Below are 20,333 nucleotides of genomic sequence, written 5' to 3'. Positions count from 1 at the left end.
ATATATATATATATATATATATATATATATATATATATATATATATATTGATTAATAAAAAATATTTTTGGTATTCAATTATATTACTTGCTAAAATTGCTAAAAATTATCTTAACGTGCACCGATTTTGACTTGATATTTTCACATATATCACACACATAAAAACACGCACATGCACACACACACGTACACAGACGCTGTATAGTTATGTTGTAGCACATGTTTATATATTTATATTGAATATATATATATATACATATATGTATATATATATATAGCGATGTGTGTTTGAATAAGTTGTAGCAATTATTGAGCGTTTCATTTTATCTGTTGAGGAAAGCTCAAGTGACCACTATGCAATATGAAGCATGTGAGATGAGCTATTAATCCCCAGGTAAATAAATCGCATTTGCATCATTGCATTGTCCGAGCAAAGCATAATATCACATGAATCTAAATTTTTTTCGTGGAAGGGTTAACATCAATTCCATTTCATGAAAGGATATTTATAAAAACTCATGAAGGATCGAGTGAAAGATATTAAAAAACCCTATCCTATAAGGGTTGTGTTTAAAAAAAGAATTTTATATCGTAACATAAAATAAGTTTTTTTTTGTATTTGCATGCTGCAAGTACAAGTGAATATAATTAATGCAACATCAACATCTGTCTTAATCTCAGTGCAGAGTGGTACGAGACTCACAATCACCACATGTTCGATGTAAAACTTCATGCACGCACACACATGCACACGCACGTACACAAACACACATTACAATATATATTCATATATATTGTAGACATATATCTTGATACATATACCAAACTAAAGATGTATTTATAAATTTTACACATTAAATTGTGAATATACGCTGTAGGTATCTTTATGTAAATATTTCAAACAGGTTCAACAGGAAATTGCAAATTGACTGCAGTTTGCTTAATATTGAATGCGTCTAATTTAAAATTTATTAAAGTTTTAAAAAATTCATCTATGAAAAAATACGTTTTTTTGACTGTTTTCTAGACAACGTGTGAGTGTGCTGAGACGTGAATGCATAAGCAGGAAAGCATTTAACTGATCACTGCAACGCCATCTATGTTACCGCACGTCTTATATTATATTGTCCTCGCGATATATTCTCAGTCCAGCATGTAGTTTCACGTGAATTCATAGAAACGTCGGTGTGTTGATTATGCTATTAAACAACTAAATATATCTTGATACATATTAGATATATATATTATATGGTTAGATAATTGATTAATAAAAATATACATGTAAATCAAAATCTGCCAAAATGTATCGCGCAGTTATTTTAAATCGTAACTTTCTATAAAAAAATATTATTCAAACAATCTCTGTCATCTTGCGATCTGTTGAATCGTTCCAGACAAGCTAAATGAGCAAATTATTCTCGAACATTTTTAGTAATAATTGCTTTCTAAAAAGATTATAACGTTTTGGCGATGGCTGAACTAGGCATAAGTTGCGTTTTTATTTTGTCGATGCTTGATAAAGAAATGATTCCAATGATTTCACGTCTGTTAAAAAACCAACCGCGACGTGTTCATGCGTAGTATCAAGTAATCTCATCTTAATGATGTTCAATCCTGCTAGATTGGTTTCTGCGACTTTCAGATTTGATTCTCCCAATTCAGTGTTGGACTCAACTGTGTGATAGACAGACAAAAAGGTTTTTTCTGTGAGAGGTTGATCGGGTCAGCCGGTATGGCATGCCCCATCCACGCATGTAAAAAAAGATGCCCTTCCTGTTTCTTGACTGATGAACAGCGCTGAAAATTATTGTCATACCGACCATGCTCCTGGAGTGTGTTTTTCAACCTGAATTTGCATTATTAAAATGCCTCAAAAATCTTCGTAAAAAATAATTCACTGGTAAATGCATTAACATTTGTAAACACGTGTGACAATTTTTATTAATGAGATATAAAATTTATTCATCCACATCTATAAATAAATAAATATCTTCAGCACTTTCAATCAACAGGAGTTCTAACTGAATAAAATTAAATGAAATATTTTAATATAATTTCATGTCTGCACACATTGGCTTGTTTATCATCATTAATGGTTAAACTAAAGCTAGTTAGTTTAATTAGTCCATATATCAGGTTATGCAGTTTTTATTTGTTTTAGACTGGACTGTTATATCCCGTGTACATCTTAGGTTGTTTGCTTATTTACAGGCTATATCAATTCTCTATTCAAAGTTTCCTAGAGCTTTACATGTTGCCATTTCTACTAGAATGTTGAAGATGTGAAATGACATTTCTGTCTGTCCCATTTTTTAACTGAAAACCGTTCTGATGTTACGCCTGTTAAGCACTCAGCTTTTCTTGTACATCCTTTGTAGGTTTATCTGTTTGAAATTTTTTAGAGTTTTCTTTCTGTCGTTCTATTATTCCCGTTGCTTCTGTTCGACAGTACTCGATTTCGACGTTATGCAATGCATGCGAGGTTAAAACTTTTGTGAAAGAAACTTTACATTTTTTTCTTTTTCATTTGTGTTTTTTACATTTTTGATGAAAATATTCATCTTACCTACTTTCTGTTTTTTAATTTTTTTGCACTTTTGCTTTAAATTCTTTGTATCTTTTTTACTAATCTGCTTTTCTTTCCATTTTCTAGTTCTCCCTTCATTAGTTTGTGTCATGTGAACTCCAAATTTTCTTTTCTCCTGACTTCCTACATCCAACTGTTTCCATTTCGTCGTTTCTAACAAAACTCGTTTGACATTTTGCCACAATAATTTTTGATTATTTTTGTCTTTATCTGTCTATAATTATTTAAATCTATTTTGTACCTTTTTATTTTTTCGAGGTTTTCCAAAATGAGTTGTAAGGGTGTTCCTGTTCATTCGTTTCTAACTCAAAATTTGTCGTCGTTTGTTTACAGTACGCACCATGAAGTGTTTGCAGCTCATGACAGATGTTGTGTTTCTGTGTTGTGGCAATATAATTGATTTGGTGTTTTTATTTAACCTTCGGCTGATGTCCACGTATGCCGTTCTTGTTCATGTTAAAATGTTTCAATATTTTACATACCACCATATTTTATTATTGAGAACAGCAGTGCTATTAAGTATTGAGGAAGTCGTAATGTACCAAATGACATGCATAAACATCTGTTCAGTAATGATAAAAGTAAAAACTAATTTATTATTCCTTCATCCCATACTTAATTTAAACTAATTGAACAATTTAATTAGCCAACTAAATTTTTAAAAATTAGTTTCATTGTGACAGTTTATTTTTGTTTTCTGAACTACGACTAACGACTTCCCATCACAAATGACTAAGACCTGAATGACCTTGATAACGCTCTGTTGGGAATGGAACCTAACCCATGATTTCAGCTTATAACCACATTGACCAGATGTTGTATTCAATGTGTGACAAATATAACGGTAGGTCAAATAAGACTCGGCCAAAGATGTCCAAATTTCAGAATAAATTCTAAATAAAATGTTTTTTTTGTACAAATTAAGTTTCATCGCTTTCAGACATTCAATTTTTTTAAATTATCTATTACATTTTTAAAATATGCAAACCGCTGCTGCTAATATATTAATAATTATATTAATAATGATGAAAATTGTTTTTAACACTTGTTTATTTGTAGATTACTAATAGTGAAGTTGCTAACTCTCAACGTCAAATCGAACAGCTTTATCAGCAGCAACAACATCAGCAACAGCAACAATATCAGCAACAACACCAACAACAATATCAACAGCAACAACAAAACCAACAACAACAACAAATTTTCAATCAGCAAAAAGCTAGTCAATCGTTTTTAAATTCTTCATCAAGTATAAATCCTAGTTTAGAAAAATTTTCAACGCAAAACGGTGTAGGAGATTTGTCAAAAGTGGTTGTTAAAGAAATGATGATGGGTTCGTTGGAGGAAGATAAAACTAACTTGATTGTCAATTATTTGCCTCAAACAATGTCGCAAGAAGATATTAGATCCCTTTTCTCAACCATTGGAGAATTGGAAAGCTGCAAATTAATAAGGGATAAAACCACTGGTAACATTTTAAGTACTTCATTAAATTAAATTTATTTATTTATTTCCATGAAAATTTAAATGAATCAATCTAACCTAAAAACTTTTTAATAATTCTAAACCACATTAAATTGTTGTTTCATGTCATGTCACGTCAGTCACTTTGTTTTGTTTTTGATAGTAGAACACCCAAATATTTTTGAAGCATCTTTTTGTGAGGTAGTAATTAACTTGAGTTTCTGCCCGATACTCCAGTAGTCCTGTCCACATCGGGATATTATTAGCCACCTAATTCTTGAAACTATTTTAGGTGTAAAGCCAGTAAAACAACGTTGTTGGCATATGTGAAACTGTTTGTAACATTTTTACCAGTTTTGAAAACTTTTTCTGTTTTTAAATGTTGAGGATGTACGAACAATGATTGCAATCTGGAAAATATTCGTTTACTGAAGCTGAAAAATTCAGACCTGAGATTTGCTGATTTAGCCGATGGATACCGCTTTTTTTATTTTTTAATAAAATCAATAAAAACTAATGTACAAAGTAAGTTTTTTTGCGTTCTTTATGAGAAAACAGCTTCGTGTTCTTCGTTCTAGTCTAATCCTGTCTGATTTACTCCATATTTTTTTGACTTTTGTTTGTATTCATTTAAAAATTATCTGCTTTTTAGGTAATAAAATATTCACTTCGTTCATTCCATTGGCCTTATCCTTCTTTTCATATTTTTATGTTAGTTTATTGGAATTGGCAATCAATTCTAGTGCTTATTAGGAACTGGTTATTTTAGCACCCACAACATCAGAAGTAAGATACTTATGAATAGTTTAATGAGCAACTGAGGAACTTTATGGCCCACCCTCTTTGCCATTTTGAACACACTAATTTATAGGTTTTATAAATTTGTAATGTGTATTTAAATATTTTCAAAATTACATATATATATTAAATATTTGAATGAAATAATTATATTGAGTAATGTAATGAACATTCTATAAATAATCGGTGAATTGAGTGTTCAAACACGCATGCTATAAGCTTAGAAACTACAAAACAACAAAAGAACTTAATTTATTTTTGAAATAGTTTTTTGATATCTTGATTTTCCTTGAGGTAAATTGCAAAATTTATTACTTACTTTTGAATAGGTGCAATACTTTAGATTATAACCTATTGTGATAAATTATTCGAGAATGATTAAGAAGATCAAAAATGTTAACAAAGGTCAGAGCCTGGGGTACGGTTTCATTAACTACCGACACACGGAGCACGCTAGGAAGGCGATATATTCATTCAACGGTTTACGTCTGCAGAACAAAACGATTAAAGTAAGAATATTCATTGCATAAGATTATTTAATGTTTCGATATTGAAGTGTAAGTTGAAACTTTGCAGGTCTCATTCGCGCGGCCATCAAGCGACACAATCAAGGGAGCGAACCTATATGTCAGTGGGTTGTCCAAATCTATGGCCCAACCAGACGTCGACAGCCTGTTCGCACCTTACGGAGTCATCGTGACGTCACGAATTTTGTGCGATCCAGTAACAGGTGATTGTTAGAAATGTTCGTTAAAATTTCATACCCGGTACTGATAATGATTCGTGAGTACGCGCAGATGAACATCTCTTTGTTGTGACTGAAATATCTCTTAGTGAACTCAAAGCAAATAGCTGTTTAGTTTAAACAGAATGTTCAGATTCGAAAACAGAATTCATCAACAGTTTTGCATTATTAACAAAAATTGAATTTTGTCAACTGTTGTAAACATCGCACTATAAATTGTAATATAGTTCGGTTAATGCGAAAGAGCGTTGTTTTAATCTGTTACTAATTGACGGTAGCAGTCCAAAATGACAACGATTAAATTACGTTGTCGAACTTTTTTAAGCTTTCAAAGAAAACATTTCAGAGTTGAAACATTGCTTTTTTTGACTTTGTCTTTACAAGACAGCAGCTACCTTATTCTGTGTTTTACTTAAATATCCACTTTGGTGAACGGCTGGCTGTTTTGGAAGGATCCAACCAGCTTGGTGCGCCTCATTGGAAATTTTGAAATACAAATGATTTCCACTGAAATACGAATGATTTCCACTTCTTTCTGAGTTTAATTTTGAGTACATATTTGAATTGCCAAGCCCGTCTTGTTCACTTTTGCTAAGTTGCTACTTGCTATTTTGATGCAGCCGGCCTGGTATTACTATGAATTTTTAAAACTTAATTCAAAAAGTCAGACTTCTTCACTAAAATTTGGAGATCGTCATTGACAATTCAAGTACTCTAAGTATATGATTACAATTCAATAGCATCAGGTACCATGTTCCCGCACTTTAACGCAAGTCCTTTTTTATTCCCTTTTATTACAAAATAATCTCAATAACAACACTGCCATCAAATCAACCCCACCATTGTTGTCGCCGCTTGCTATCTTTCTTCATGTTTTTCTTTAAAACTAAGCATGTAAATATTTTTTATTCAACTTTTTGGCCGCTTCAGAAATTTAATTTAATATTTTTATTTTAGCCTACCTACGTAGAATACTCGAACATGTTGCGAGACTAAATTTTAAAAACGTATTTAATATTTTGTAACGTAAAAAGTTTCAAAACAATTATTAAGATCGAACAATTGAAATCAATTAACAATGAAAAGATTCAAAAGGCTGTAAAATCAAGTTTTTCTTATTTTCGAAATGATCAAGCGACCAAATAGGATTTTTTGGTTAACAGTGTAGAAATTAGACAGTAATTAAAGTTAAAACTTTTAAAAAATTTTCAAGTTAAAAAATTAACAAAAAACTTTCTCAATTTATTTTTTGACTATTTTTGCTTAATCATTCTTTTAATTTTCAAACTTTCATCATTGAGTGGACATTGAAATGTTTTTTCAAATACTCAATCTAATTTTTACAGTTTTGAAAGTTTATTTTAAAAATATTTCAAAATATGTTTGAAATAAATTAAATGAAATTAATGAAATTATCACGTACATAAAAATTAATAATTTTTGTTAACAATCGCAATCTCTAAAAAATGTGGAAATTAAAAGCATTACAAGTTGTATTAATCAATTTGCTGTCAGTATTTTGACAAATTAAATTTGTCAATAAGTGTTTTATTATATTTATTCATTAAAACGAAGCATTTTTGAAAAATTTGTTAAAACTATCATAGTAGTTTCAAAATTTTCCAACTTTTTGAATCTTTCAAAATTATACAGCAGTTGAAATGCATTTGTTGAGTCTTGATTTTTTGCAGAGGCCTAGCTGGATACCGATATTTTTTGAACCAGCTTCTTTTAACTCATAGCAAAAATTAAGTTTAACTTTAAAAATTAAACTTGCACTCCCCAAAAACTTAATGATGCTTAAAAATTGTGTTACCGATTCAATTGTAAATCACCAGCAGCATTGAATGCACATATGATTGTCACTGTTGAACCTCTTTCTCCACTAGTGATTTTGCCCACAGCTCTTATACCTTTTTTAGCAACAATTTTACTTGGGATATGCAGATTTTTTACACTATATTCATCATAATTTTCTGTTTCATATCTGTTTCATCCATATTTCAAATGTGTGAAGGAGTACAAGAAATGTCAATGAGCAGTTGTTTATAAACTTCAAAAAACTGCATCACCTTTGGTTTGTTAAACGCTATTGCATGTGACAAATTGGTTCCTTTTGGTTTTCTTATTGATGGATCAGGATATCGTGTGAGAAAACCTGAAAGCCAATCTTTTCCAGCAGATTTTTTGTCTTTATTGAATGGGTGATCAATACTCATGGTTTCAGGCTAGCTCAAAAGCTGGACGACGTAGACCAAAAAGAGTGAGTCCATAGAGACTTTTTTCCATATATTGTATGTATATGGTTATGAAGTTCAAGTTCAATTGAACCGGAAAGAACTGGAATGTGACGTCCCAATTTTAAAGTTCCAGGATTAAGTGTTTTTTTATCTCTGTGCCGACGTAATGTTCGCGCTGGAATACCAAGTTCTTGGCTTACACGAATCAGAAATTTTCCATCTGCAATAGCTTGCAAACCGGTTGCAAGCAACTCGTCTCCATATTTTCCTCGTTCGGACGTTTGCTTACATTTGCGAACAATGACACCAGATTAGTTTGATATTTGAGAAGCTTGAACAGTTGAAGTTTAACTGTTTAACTGTATAAAAAATTATCTTTATTAAAAACAAAACAACTGAAGTCTAGCGTCATTTTATAATAAATTTTCTAAAGTTATATGAATTTAATTAAAAGGCGTTTTGCCTCATACAGTAATGGGCGTTTTATCCCAATTGATCCGCTAAAATATTTTTTGGCTGATATAAGATTTATTATATATATATTTATTTAAAGATTTAATATAGCCGTCCAACTAATTTTAATTTATTATGAAGATCTTACTATTTATATTTCATATAATCAAACCAATTAAAACAAAACGAAACCTAATTTTTATTATTCGCTATAATTTATTACTCTATTTATAGTCAATTTACAGTAAAAATCGAGAAAATCCATTAAAACTCACCTCGACTATGCAAAAACAATAAAATATAAAAATTAACAACGTTCGGTATGTTGTCTATCAATCTGAAAAAATAATCTAGCGCTAAATTATGTCAATATTATTTTAAAAGGGTGTGTTTCGCCTCAACTGAGCGTTTTTACCTGCTCTACCCTATATTTCAAGATTACAATACCGAAATGATGGTAGGATACTGATTTTAAAAATTCCCTACCGGACTAAATTATTAAAATATTTTTGTTGTTCTAATAAATATATTTTGCTCAATTTCCCGCCCAACACACACACCAGCCTGCAATCTGTTCGCTCACCTAACAACCAATCAAGCAGCCAATATTTTCTTATGTTGGTTCACGAAGGTTTGGTGATTTCATAAAAGATGCACCCTGAAAATTACTCTAGATTGATTAATGGATATATGAGTAAAAGATTGAGTGAATGGATTAGTAAATAAATGAAAAAATGATTGAAGGAACGAACGATGGGATAGATAAAAGAGAGAGCCGCTGAAACTGAAGGGAACGGAGTGAACTAATGAATGAATGAATGAATGAATAAATGAATGAATGAATGAATGAACGAACGAACGAACGAACGAATGAATGAATGAATGAATGAATGAATGAATGAATGAATGAATGAATGAATGAATGAATGAATGAATGAATGAATGAATGAATGAATGAATGAATGAATGAATGAATGAATGAATGAATGAATGAATGAATGAATGAAGAAATAATTAATAGAAAGAGTAAATGAATGAGTAAGTAAATAAATGAATGAACTAAATATTGTTTGCATATATAAAACCAATTGTGGTTATCTTCTAAATAAATATGATAACACGTTTAATAGAGATAAATAGGGTTAATAAAGATAAATAGGAAGTGACGTAACGGTTCGGGCATGACGAGAATACAAAATCGGATCGGGTATTGAGATGTCGGAGACTTTGGGGAGAGATAGAAAAAAGAGAGAGCCGCTGAAACTGAAGGGAACGGAGTGAACTAAAATAGTTTTGAGAAAGCTAAGTTAAATGTTTTGTTGGCTAATAAATAGCGAAATACTTGGAGCGGCGCTGAAGTTTCGGAAAAGTTTGCGATTTGTTTCGGAATGGATGAAAAGCTAAATGTTTTCAAACGATGATGGAAATTTTTATAATGAAATTAAATATGATAATAAAAAAAATGATTGTTAACAACTAACATCTTTACAAATGATAATATGATGTATATTTATTTATAAGTTTATACATTCAAATAAATAAAAATAAATAGATCAGGAAATGCAGTTCAAAAAAATGACTCTTGCTTCCTTAATAATATATCTTAACATAACATAACATACCACAACATAACGTAACATAACATAACAAGTGTAACATGAGCTGTAGATATGAATTCATTTGCTCATATCTAAGATATTTGAAAACAATTATACCAAGCAAACATAAACTCAAGTTAATCAATTAATTAATTTAATAAATATATACACGTGTCATAACATATATATTCACATAGAAATTCTTAAGAAAATGTACAGAAGAAAAATAAATAAATGTTCCAGAAAAGAGCGAAAAATAAAATGACTGATCGAGAAATGTAATTATTTTCATTCTTTCCATTCCAGCTCCATCTGGACGTGACGTCACGCACAGGTGCCAACTCATCAGGACAACCTTCACACCGACCTTGAAAATCTAGCTTGGCGCGTCTGCTCTCCAAGTGCATCGAAACTTTTCATTCTTCCAAAAATTATCCAAAAAACTTCAAAGTTATTGGACGTTTTGCAGTTCACTACACAGTCAGGCAGGCAGGTCATCTTTTGCACACCAAAATGATTCGAATTGTAAAAATCATTACGCAAGTTCCTATCGAAACTAATGCGTTTAATTTTTTACCGCGTATTCTCGTTCATCCGTCAAAACGTAAAAAAATACTGGACAGTATTTCTCATTATTAGGATCAGAAAATTTTTGAACATGGAAACCACAATGGAACCGCATATTTAAGAAAAAATCCGACAGATCGCTTGTATAAAATCAAATGTGAAAATCCCTGAAACACTCAAAATGCTTATGAATTGTACCCAACCTTTCTTCTCAACCGGATATATGTTTTTATCAAATTTTAAATTATTATGTAATATAATTCCCAAGTTTCTAAAATTATTCACAGTGTTCAGATTTAAATAATTAATGAAACATTCATTCTCATCCTAATTTTCCCAACCCTCATACCAACACACTTCTTCAGCATAACGCCATTCATTTTACACCATCAAGTTTAAAACTTTCTGAATAATTTTTTCGTTGTACTTAAAATTCAATTCGTTTGAAAAACTGTTTATTGTCAGTAAACAGAAACAAGTTAGCATAATCCTGGTTTGTATTAACACTAACCATATCGTTAAATCTTAACTATGAAATTAATATATTTTTTGAACGTATAAACTTCTATGAAAGCCGAATTGTTGGCCCATCGAAACGCTAAATTGATTGAAATTCTGGAAAGGCAAATTATTCATTGCTTTTACCAAAAATATTTTTTATTAATTCATATAAAAAAAATAAATTTACAAACATGCGACATGCAGGTTTGTCAAAGGGAGTTGCCTTCGTTCGATATGACACGAGGCAAGAAGCAGAGCAAGCAATTAAACATTTAAATGGAACAATACCAGCGGGCACCTCAGACCCGGTCACCGTCAAATTTGCCAACTGTCCAAACTCAATCAACAAAAACGTTGGAATTTCATTGTCTTCGGTTCCTTACGTCAATCAAACGCGAAGGATGATCGGATCCCTTTCACACCCTCCTCATCCGGCCATTGCAAAGTGGGTAGCTAATTTATATTCAAAAATTGGAAATGTCTACATTTTATATGTAATAAAACAAATATATGTGGTTAGGTTTGTATGGTTCAACTATTATCTATTTTTACTTATTATCTGCAACTCATACTTATTAGTCAAATTGTTGTAATCATTTATTTTAATTTTATAAAATTAATAATGAAAAATAAAAAGATTCTAAGTGACTGATTGTCAAATTTTTTCTTACATGTACGTACATACATACGATTAATTGAAGCAATGCCCCTCTTAGCCAATGAACTTCTACATAATATTTGCAAATTATTTGGACGTCTATGCCTAACGCAACATATTTAACCCGACAGCAGGTTTTCATCCCTGGACAGTGCAGCTCTCTCGCTGCAGACGAGCCTCATTGGAGGTGGCATGCTGCCGACTGGCGGATGGTGTTTATTCGTTTATAATTTAGCTCCTGAAACTGAAGAAAATATTTTGTGGCAACTTTTCGGACCGTTCGGCGCTGTGCAAACTGTAAAGGTCATGAGAGATCCTACGACTCAAAAGTGCAAAGGTTTTGGATTTATAACGATGACCAATTATGACGAAGCTCTTACAGCCGTGTCTTCGCTCAATGGATACCAACTAGGAAGTAGAATTCTCCAAGTTTCTTTTAAAAAATCGAAAACGAGCTTAGGAGGGCTTGGGTTGCAAGCACCATCTAGTGCAAACCAAACATTAGTTCCAGGAGTATGAAGATTATGTTTTGGCGAATGTTTATATTTTACTTAAATGTTCTTCCACATTTTCATATGCTGAAAATTTTATTTTAATAGGTGTTCACTTGTATGTTTTCGATTTGTTTCCATTTTATGCTATTTATCTTCACTTTCGTATCATCATTTCAATTGCAACTCTAATTTAAAATTAAATGTAGTTCTTCGTAATTCAATAGATAATTTTTGCTAATTAAATTTTTGTTTTGATGAACATTAAATTAATAAAGAATTTCAAATGTTAAATAAACAAAAAAATTTGAAAAGCAGTTCATTCGAAATATAATAATTGACATTTAAACGTTTATTAATCAAAACACTTTTTAATGCTCACAATTTTTTAAATGTTTTTTGTAGAATTATTACTATTAATTAATTAATTAATTAAAATGGTCTATTCCACAATCGGTATTCGTTAATATTTGCCAGTTAATTCAATAATTTCATATACATTATTAACGTTATTACACGCATTACAATTTTAGTTTCGTTAGATTTTAACATTGTTTCATTTTCAATCGGTATTGTCGTTTTTTAACAATTGTGGTCTCACGTTGTTTTCACAATTTTAATTTTTTTATTTCAATATTAAAATGATGCTTTAAATAAAATCATGCAATTCAATTTAAAAAGTAAAAAATTAATTCATCTTTGTTAATCTCGCCATCTTCACCCATTTCTTAGTCTCATTTTACATTTTCGCCGCATTCTGTTTGAGTGTTTCGGGTTAAACTTTCTGGGTGGCATCTATTACACGGATTAATTTTATAATAACCCAGATAAGATTTATTTGAAATTCAATTAATAATGTTAGGTTCAAATTCTACTCAAGCATTAACCATGGCATTTTGATTGTAAGATACAGGATATTTTTGGCACAAATAATATATTTAGCCCGAGATAATTTTGAAACTAAATCGAAAATTTAAATAAGTAAATAAATGTGAATCTCTATAGTATAAGATGATGAATTCAGTAATTTTTGACACAGGATAAGAATTCAAATCACATTGCCGTAACGAATAGAAAAGGGAATAACACAATGTTTTTATACAATTTTTTTGGTTTGATTGATGATTCACTGAGTTTTTCTAATTTTCATTTTCATTTGAGTAAAAATTTCAAATTGTAAAAATTTATGGGTTCCAATGGAAATTTTCAAAATCAACGCTTTTTCGGTCAATTATTTTGCTGCCTTCTCTTTTTAAACAACGCCTACAAAACCATAAACTATTTATCGTATTTTAAAATATCTTACCCTGCCAACTGCAACAAACTCTAATTGTTTCAGTTACCAGAAATTTGTATTCTTATGACGCCACATTTCAACCGCTTACTGCTAAACATTATTTTGACTGTTTGGGTTAATCGATGCAATGTTAAATTGGGTCAATAAGAGAAAGTAGCTAGAATTTTTTCTGCTTCATATTTTTAAAATGAAAGAAGCCAATGAATTAAAAACCCTTAAAACATTTAAAAGTTTAAATAAATCAATTTTAAAAGCAACAGTAAAAAGTTGTTACTTTTAACTGTTACTTTTAAAATGTTGCTGGAATGCCTACAACTAATAATTTTATTTACATTTTGCCACTTTCTTCTCAGTTTTCTATTGCGAGTAAAAGATTTTTTAGACGAGCATACCAGGCAGAACAACGCAACAGTACATCATCATTTCCCCTTGGACAATTGGGCTTTCAATAAACAATTGACGAATATTTTTTGTATAAATATTTACATCAGAGAGCGAGGCGAGCGTTTGCATCAAAATATTTTAGTAGCTAGTCTGAATGCTGTAAGACAACAGTATAAGGAAAATATCATTCCTTACTTAGTTACGATTCAATCAATGGCTCTACAACCTCCACACATTAGTGACATGCACATGCACAATCATCATAAAATCAAATACTAAACGCTTTCGAGTATCTGACGGGTAGAATTCTCTCCAGATCATTGCGCAATAACAACGACGTGCGACATTTCTACCTTCTGTTGTAACTTTCTATGCATAACAAAATAGATTTGTCAATTGTGTGAGATTTGTATGATAGTTTAACATTGTATGAATGCTGGTGAATTGATTTTGGTTATATCTTAGAATGCGAGTATGGTCAGTTTGAGACTGAGCTTGTTCTTAGTAAATCTTATATAGTTGTGTGTAAGTTTATTTATGTTAGCGTGTTTGAGAACACAAGCTGATTCTTTTTGGCTTGTTAGTTTGTCGTTGGTTCTTTTTCTTCCAGGGGCTGTTTTGCTGAAAACTGTCAACTGTCGTTGTTGAAAATTGTTTATTTTAGTTATTAATTAGTTGTTCTGTTGAAAACGTTCGAATTTGTTCTTTATTTTGGTAGAAAATCGTTAGTATGTTATTTATTATTTATTTAATAATGTTTTTCAGTTCATAATAATTTCTGTTTGACCTTTCTAGAACTTGAGAAATATGAAGAGAAGACAGCGGTTAACAAGACCGGATTAACAGACTGGCAAGCAGGACGCGATAGTTTTTCCGCCTGGCCCATGTTTACTGATCCGGAGATATCTGATTGGGATGAGGCGGGTCTTGGCTAGAAGCGAGACCGCCTAGGCTGGCGACGACGATTGTATGTGTTTAAAAAGGAAGCAGTTTCCGCCGCAATGCAAAAGTTCACCATTGCAATTCCCCGGTAACTGACCATGGCTTCAAATAAAAATGTTTGAAAGTCTTCGTCATCGTTTGAGTGATAACATCGTTACTCCCTTGTCTAAAGATAATGGTAATAAAGTTATAAAATGTAAATTGAATTTTTTTAAGAAATATAAAGACATAGCTGCAACCCTCCGCTGGCTACGGCTTTGTGTATGGAAATACTATTTTTGTTGTTTTATTAATGCTTTCACAATAATAATATGGTGAATGCAACTATTGTAACGTTAAAAACAGAGGTGCCCCGTTAGCGTTACAGAGAAGTTCATGGCTCAAACGCTTTATAGACGTATATATAATTCTGGTAGTGTTACAATAAGAAATAACATTATAACATAATAAAGATTGATAATAAGTGAAGAATTAGTTTTAATTAAAACAATAGTGACAATATCAATAACAAAAAAAGTTGAATGTGAAGAGATAGTGATGGTGATAGTGAACAAACAATGGTTCGTAAAAAATATTTAATAAACTGTAAAATATCAAATCAGCTTTTAACAAGTGCTTCATAATCATTAAAAAAATTTTAAAACTTTTTTGGCATCACTCACACATCTTTTTCGCAAAAACCACAAACTCTTAAGCTAGGCAGCACTAAGAACGCAAGTTTCTTTACCAGCCGCCTCAGAAACGCCATCAGTAAATTGCAGTTCAGTGATAATTCAAAAATAAGAAACGTGAGATTCAAGGTATGTAGAAAAAGTTGCTTAACCACATCAGAAGAGCTGGCAATGTTCAACAGTATCACTATCAGCACCTCTCCACATTCACTATCCAAAACGTTCTTCCAAAAGCCTACCTACCGGTTTTTTTGCAAATTATAACCCAATTCATACAAGATCAACAAGACGAAGACTGAATCTTTAAATTAAAGCTATTCTTTCGTTATTCCCTTTCTTTTTAAATTAATAGAGTTGTTAAAAGTTCCTACTTTCGTCTACGTAGAATAAAAAACTTTTGCCTTTTCTCGATGATCCTACTCTTCTCCTTTTTGTTACTTTTTTAGTTTTATCTAGTATTGATTATTTTAACTTGCTCTACTATGGTCATCCTGATTCTACACTATTCTTTAAGTAAAGCTTTTAACCCTGCAGCTCGTCTGGTTGCTCGTGCCCCTTTCTTTTCTCATATATCTCCGTATCTTGTTCTCTTGCACTGGCTACCTATAAAATATAGAATAATTTTTAAAATTTGCACATTTATGTATAAATCTCAATTTAAATTATTTCTTAAGTACTTATCAGATATATTAACTGAACCTAAACGCCTCGGTTTACGATCATTTTCTTGTTCTCACTTCTTTTTAACTTGTGTTAAACGCTTTTTTGCTAAATCTGCATTTGCATTTTCTGGCCCTTTTCTTTGGAACTCTCTACCTCCTTTTCTGATTTCTTCTCCATCACTTACAAAAACTGACTGGCTGGCTGGCTGGCTGACTGACTGGCTGGCTGGCTGGCTGACTGACTGACTGACTGACTGACTGACTGACTGACTGACTGACTGACTGACTGACTGACTGACTGACTGACTGACTGACTGACTGACTGACTGACTGACTGACTGACTGTGACTGACTGACTGACTGTGACTGACTGACTGACTGTGACTGACTGACTGACTGTGACTGACTGACTGACTGTGACTGACTGACTGTGACTGACTGATTGATTGATTCTGAGCTCCCATGTTATTTATTTAAATAGATGCTGAACATTGTTTCTACATTAATGAGAGTAATATTAACATAATAAGAAAAGGTAATTTCATTTTGAAATTCATAAAAAATATTAAAACGGTTGTTTTTGCAAATCTGAAAAAGTGTTCCCTTCAAAAATGCATCATTGCTGCTTGCGATGTTTTGAATGAAAAGGTCCGATTATTTGGGACCGAATATAGTCACGTACCACACAATTTGTACATTTGTGTTGGTATGGCTATTGTCAATTTCTATGAGAATTATTGTTGAATGTGATGTTTTAAACCGTCGCCATTAAGAGTAAAGGCTTTTTAAAGCCACAACGCTTATTATGGGAAATTGTTTCGAGCGTAAGCAAAATTTTCCGAAGGATCGCACCGACGCCGTTTCCAACCAGCACCAGCACTATCCAGGGTCACCACCTTCCTCTCGTTTTGCACCCACCACTGATACACCTTCTAACAATGTTGGCTTCACCGCGGTGGCGAACGCGGTGGCCATCAATGCGTCACCTTCTCACCAAGAAGGGTCTCCGTCAAATGTAAAAATTTTCGTAGCGTTGTATGATTACAATGCCAGGACTGACGAGGATCTTAGCTTCAAGAAAATGGAACTGCTTGAAATTCTCAACGATACACAAGGGGATTGGTGGTACGCCAGGTCCAAGTCCACAAAAATGGAGGGGTACATACCTTCCAATTATGTTGCCAAAGTTAAAAGTTTGGAATCTGAACCGTAAGTAATTTTTTTTCATCAACTTATTTTGATTTTTAATTTCAAAAATTCTTCTAAGTTACCAGTGCTACTCTCACAACTTTTAAAAATTTTATTTTTTAGAGAAAATTAATTATAAAAAAGGTTTCACTTATTTTACTATCAAATTATTTATTAGAAAGTAATCTAAAGATTTATTGAAGAAGTGTTTTCTTGCTTGAAAACTCATTTTTAATAATAAATTTTGTGTTATTGGTGAGCAGATAAGATAAGGTAATGTTATACTTGATATGCCATTCTGCTCAGGGACAGTCTTATTTGGGATGCATATCCAACCATACACCAACCATACAGCAATATGTGCAAAATAGTTCTTGCTTGCCTAGGTGCAGTACTCTGCCATACTCAAAATGTCTTTATATCACATTTAGCTTAGATTGATAGCATTTGAACCAGACTAACATGTAACCATTAAGACATTTCTTGGCACCTGATCAAAAGCTTTGTTGTGATATTGAGAGATTATTACCAAATGTGTTTGATAGTAATTTCAGGTATGTGTGTTGGTATTTGTTCACTAAAACTTAACATTTTATTGTGAAGTTCATTTTTTTATAATGTATAACAAAATAAAAATAGTTTTCTAGGATTGCAGTCAAATTGTCAGTGGTGTTTTTGCTTTTAAATTTATTCATTTGAGGCAGTTCTTTCAAAGTTCATTGATAAAGTCTTGAACATCTTTTATTTTTAATGTGTTTCATTGTCAAACCATGTATGATGTCTTAGCTTTTTAAATAAGCATTGAAACTTATCTATTTCACGGTAGCTTAAAGCGAAATCGTTTGTTAAATGTATTTTAATTTGTGAGCATGAGAAACATGAATGAATAAAAGACACATCATGATTTTATGGAATCATTCTTGATAACATACATTTAGTGCTAAGTAACTCTTCAGATGTTGAAATTAACCACATACAACCATTCGCCTGAACATCTCGTTTTGTTTGTTTTCGTGAACCTATCCATTTTTTGAAAGAAGAGTTCATCAGCATCAGGAGCTAAATTATGCCTGTTCACCAATACAAACATCTTTTTATCGTTGCATCTTTATTTAAACTTCACTCTTTTCATGTTTCTTTATAAGACCAGTTTGAAAATTAAAAAATAAAATAATTTAACAACCACCAATCAGTTGGTACTTTGGAAAGATTAAAAGAACAGAAGCAGAAAAGAAGTTGTTGTTGCCAGAGAATGAGCACGGGGCCTTCCTCATCAGAGATAGTGAGAGCAGAAGGGATGATTATTCACTCTCTGGTTTGTTGATTTGTTGCTATTATGTATTTGATTTTTGTCTTGTGGATACTGTATCATTTCAATTTATTCATGATTACAAATCAAAATTAGAAGTTTAATTAAACTTGATATCCCTGTATTTCCAATAACTGTTTACCTATTTTGACACTTCTCAGTTTCATTAACACTCTGCTGTAAGCTATGAGTAAGCAACAGAAGAAAAATTAAAAAATTGTAAAATGCTATTTCAGAAATTAAAACTAAATCAAGCTTGAGCTTTAATGCAAGTTAAATTATTTTTGGTTCAGTTTGTCAATTTTATACAATTTTTTCATTCATTTAATTTTTTGCTTTTTTCAACAGTGATTATCTCAACAGTGTCAAAACATAGTTGAAAAAATAAAATAAAAATTGTAAAAATCTTGATAATATTAACTAATGCATCTGGAAACCTGTCACTGAGATCTGCAATCATCTTATAACTAGCCTTCAACATAGCTAATTAGTGGCAGGATAGGAAGTTTTAAAAATAAACTAATAAATCAATAAATTGTTTTCAAGAAAACCAGACAAGAAAAATAGTGATTTAAAAAAAATATTTAAAAAAATAAAATTATGATTTGCTAACTCATCATTAGAAGTACAAGTATTTGATGATATAATATTAGTGGGCAAGCAGAATATTAGCAACTGTTGTAAGCTGTTGGCATCTATCTCTTTGAAAACAGCAAGTTTGATCATGTCCAACTGCAAACCTGGCAGCAGTAAGGCTCTCCTTTTGACAATGCACCCACCTCTTAGGCTTCTATTTTTTTTAATGTGCTTTAATATATTTTTAATGCATTTTAGTGACACATATAACATATAAAAACGTTTGATTGGTGCCAGTGAGAGACGATGATACAGTGAAGCACTATAGGATCCGTCAGTTGGATGAGGGGGGCTTCTACATTGCACGACGAGCCACATTCAGAACGTTGTCTCACCTCGTTGAACACTACACCAAGGATGCAGATGGGCTGTGTGTCAATCTCCGCAAGCCATGCACCCAGGTCTGCCGCTGCTGCTGCTTTTTGAATTATCACCAATATAATTTTTAATGTTTTGTTTGCTAGCTGAGGAAAATTTTATGGAAAGCGGTGTTGTGTTTATTTTCCTGTTGTTTCCTGCTAATCAAATTCAACAGACTGGTGAAGGATGTATGAGATCGGAAAGATTGCTTGTTGGAAGGTTGATCATTTTGCATGCAAGTTTCATGATTAAAGTGTGGTGTGAATAAAAGGAGGGAAAGAACTTGGAACTGGATGGGAATGATGGGGCTAACAGGACAGCCAGATAGAGTGGGTGGTGCTTTAGTGAAGTACTAGTGATTGATGGCCATTGGGGATTTTTTAAAAATATGGTTGGTTGTATGGTTTGGGGAAATTAACCATCAGATAGGAATTAGTAGTTAGTATAACAAGATAACACCTATGTCCTGGTTATGACATTAAACTGACCCTTACTGCCTTTTGAGTGATGTTGGATCATCAAAGGCTAGGCCCACCGCTTATAACTGTGGTTGCGTAAGGAAGGGCATCCTGCGTAAAAATTAGCCAAATAAATTACTTATGATGACAGAAGTGACAATGGTTTCATCATAGGTAGCCAAACGGCAACCCCCAATCTCGGGGAAAATGTCGTCTAAACGTGTGTTGTTGTTGTTGTATAACAAGATAACACCTGTTAGAAACGTTAAATAAAACTGCAATGTTGATGTGTGGCTAATTTTTATGATTGACATCACCGTCATT

At 31.9% G+C, this 20,333-nt stretch overlaps 3 protein-coding genes across 3 annotated transcripts in view; 2 read left to right on the top strand and 1 right to left on the bottom strand.

The window, feature by feature from the left end:
- Positions 1–1,638: 1,638 nt before the first annotated feature.
- On the bottom strand, positions 1,639–3,518 carry HELRODRAFT_177560 (hypothetical protein; the record flags this gene model as incomplete). The annotated part of the gene is made up of 4 exons (XM_009025732.1): positions 1,639–1,827; positions 2,571–2,720; positions 2,928–2,964; positions 3,301–3,518. The coding sequence occupies 4 exons, from the start codon at positions 3,516–3,518 to the stop codon at positions 1,639–1,641; spliced, it is 594 nt and encodes a 197-aa protein (XP_009023980.1).
- A 392-nt stretch (positions 3,519–3,910) lies between these two features.
- HELRODRAFT_187316 (hypothetical protein) lies at positions 3,911–12,794 on the top strand (the record flags this gene model as incomplete). Its single annotated transcript, XM_009025731.1, has 5 exons — positions 3,911–4,055; positions 5,255–5,358; positions 5,426–5,579; positions 11,158–11,398; positions 11,743–12,794. 5 exons carry the CDS (start codon positions 3,911–3,913, stop codon positions 12,128–12,130), a joined length of 1,032 nt encoding a protein of 343 aa, XP_009023979.1. The 3' UTR covers positions 12,131–12,794.
- A 5,707-nt stretch (positions 12,795–18,501) lies between these two features.
- The window catches only part of HELRODRAFT_193131 (hypothetical protein), a 6,334-nt gene continuing 4,502 nt past the window's right edge, over positions 18,502–20,333 (top strand). Inside the window, exons 1-2 of the mRNA XM_009025730.1 lie at positions 18,502–18,561; positions 19,429–19,595. The gene's annotated coding sequence lies outside the window, so the exon portion shown is untranslated. The remainder of the gene's footprint in view (positions 18,562–19,428; positions 19,596–20,333) is intronic.

This window comes from Helobdella robusta, assembly GCF_000326865.2.
Source record: "Helobdella robusta unplaced genomic scaffold HELROscaffold_43, whole genome shotgun sequence".
Lineage (NCBI taxonomy): Eukaryota > Metazoa > Annelida > Clitellata > Rhynchobdellida > Glossiphoniidae > Helobdella > Helobdella robusta.
Note: the sequence above shows the minus strand (reverse complement) of the source record. Positions and strands in the feature narration are given on the sequence as shown.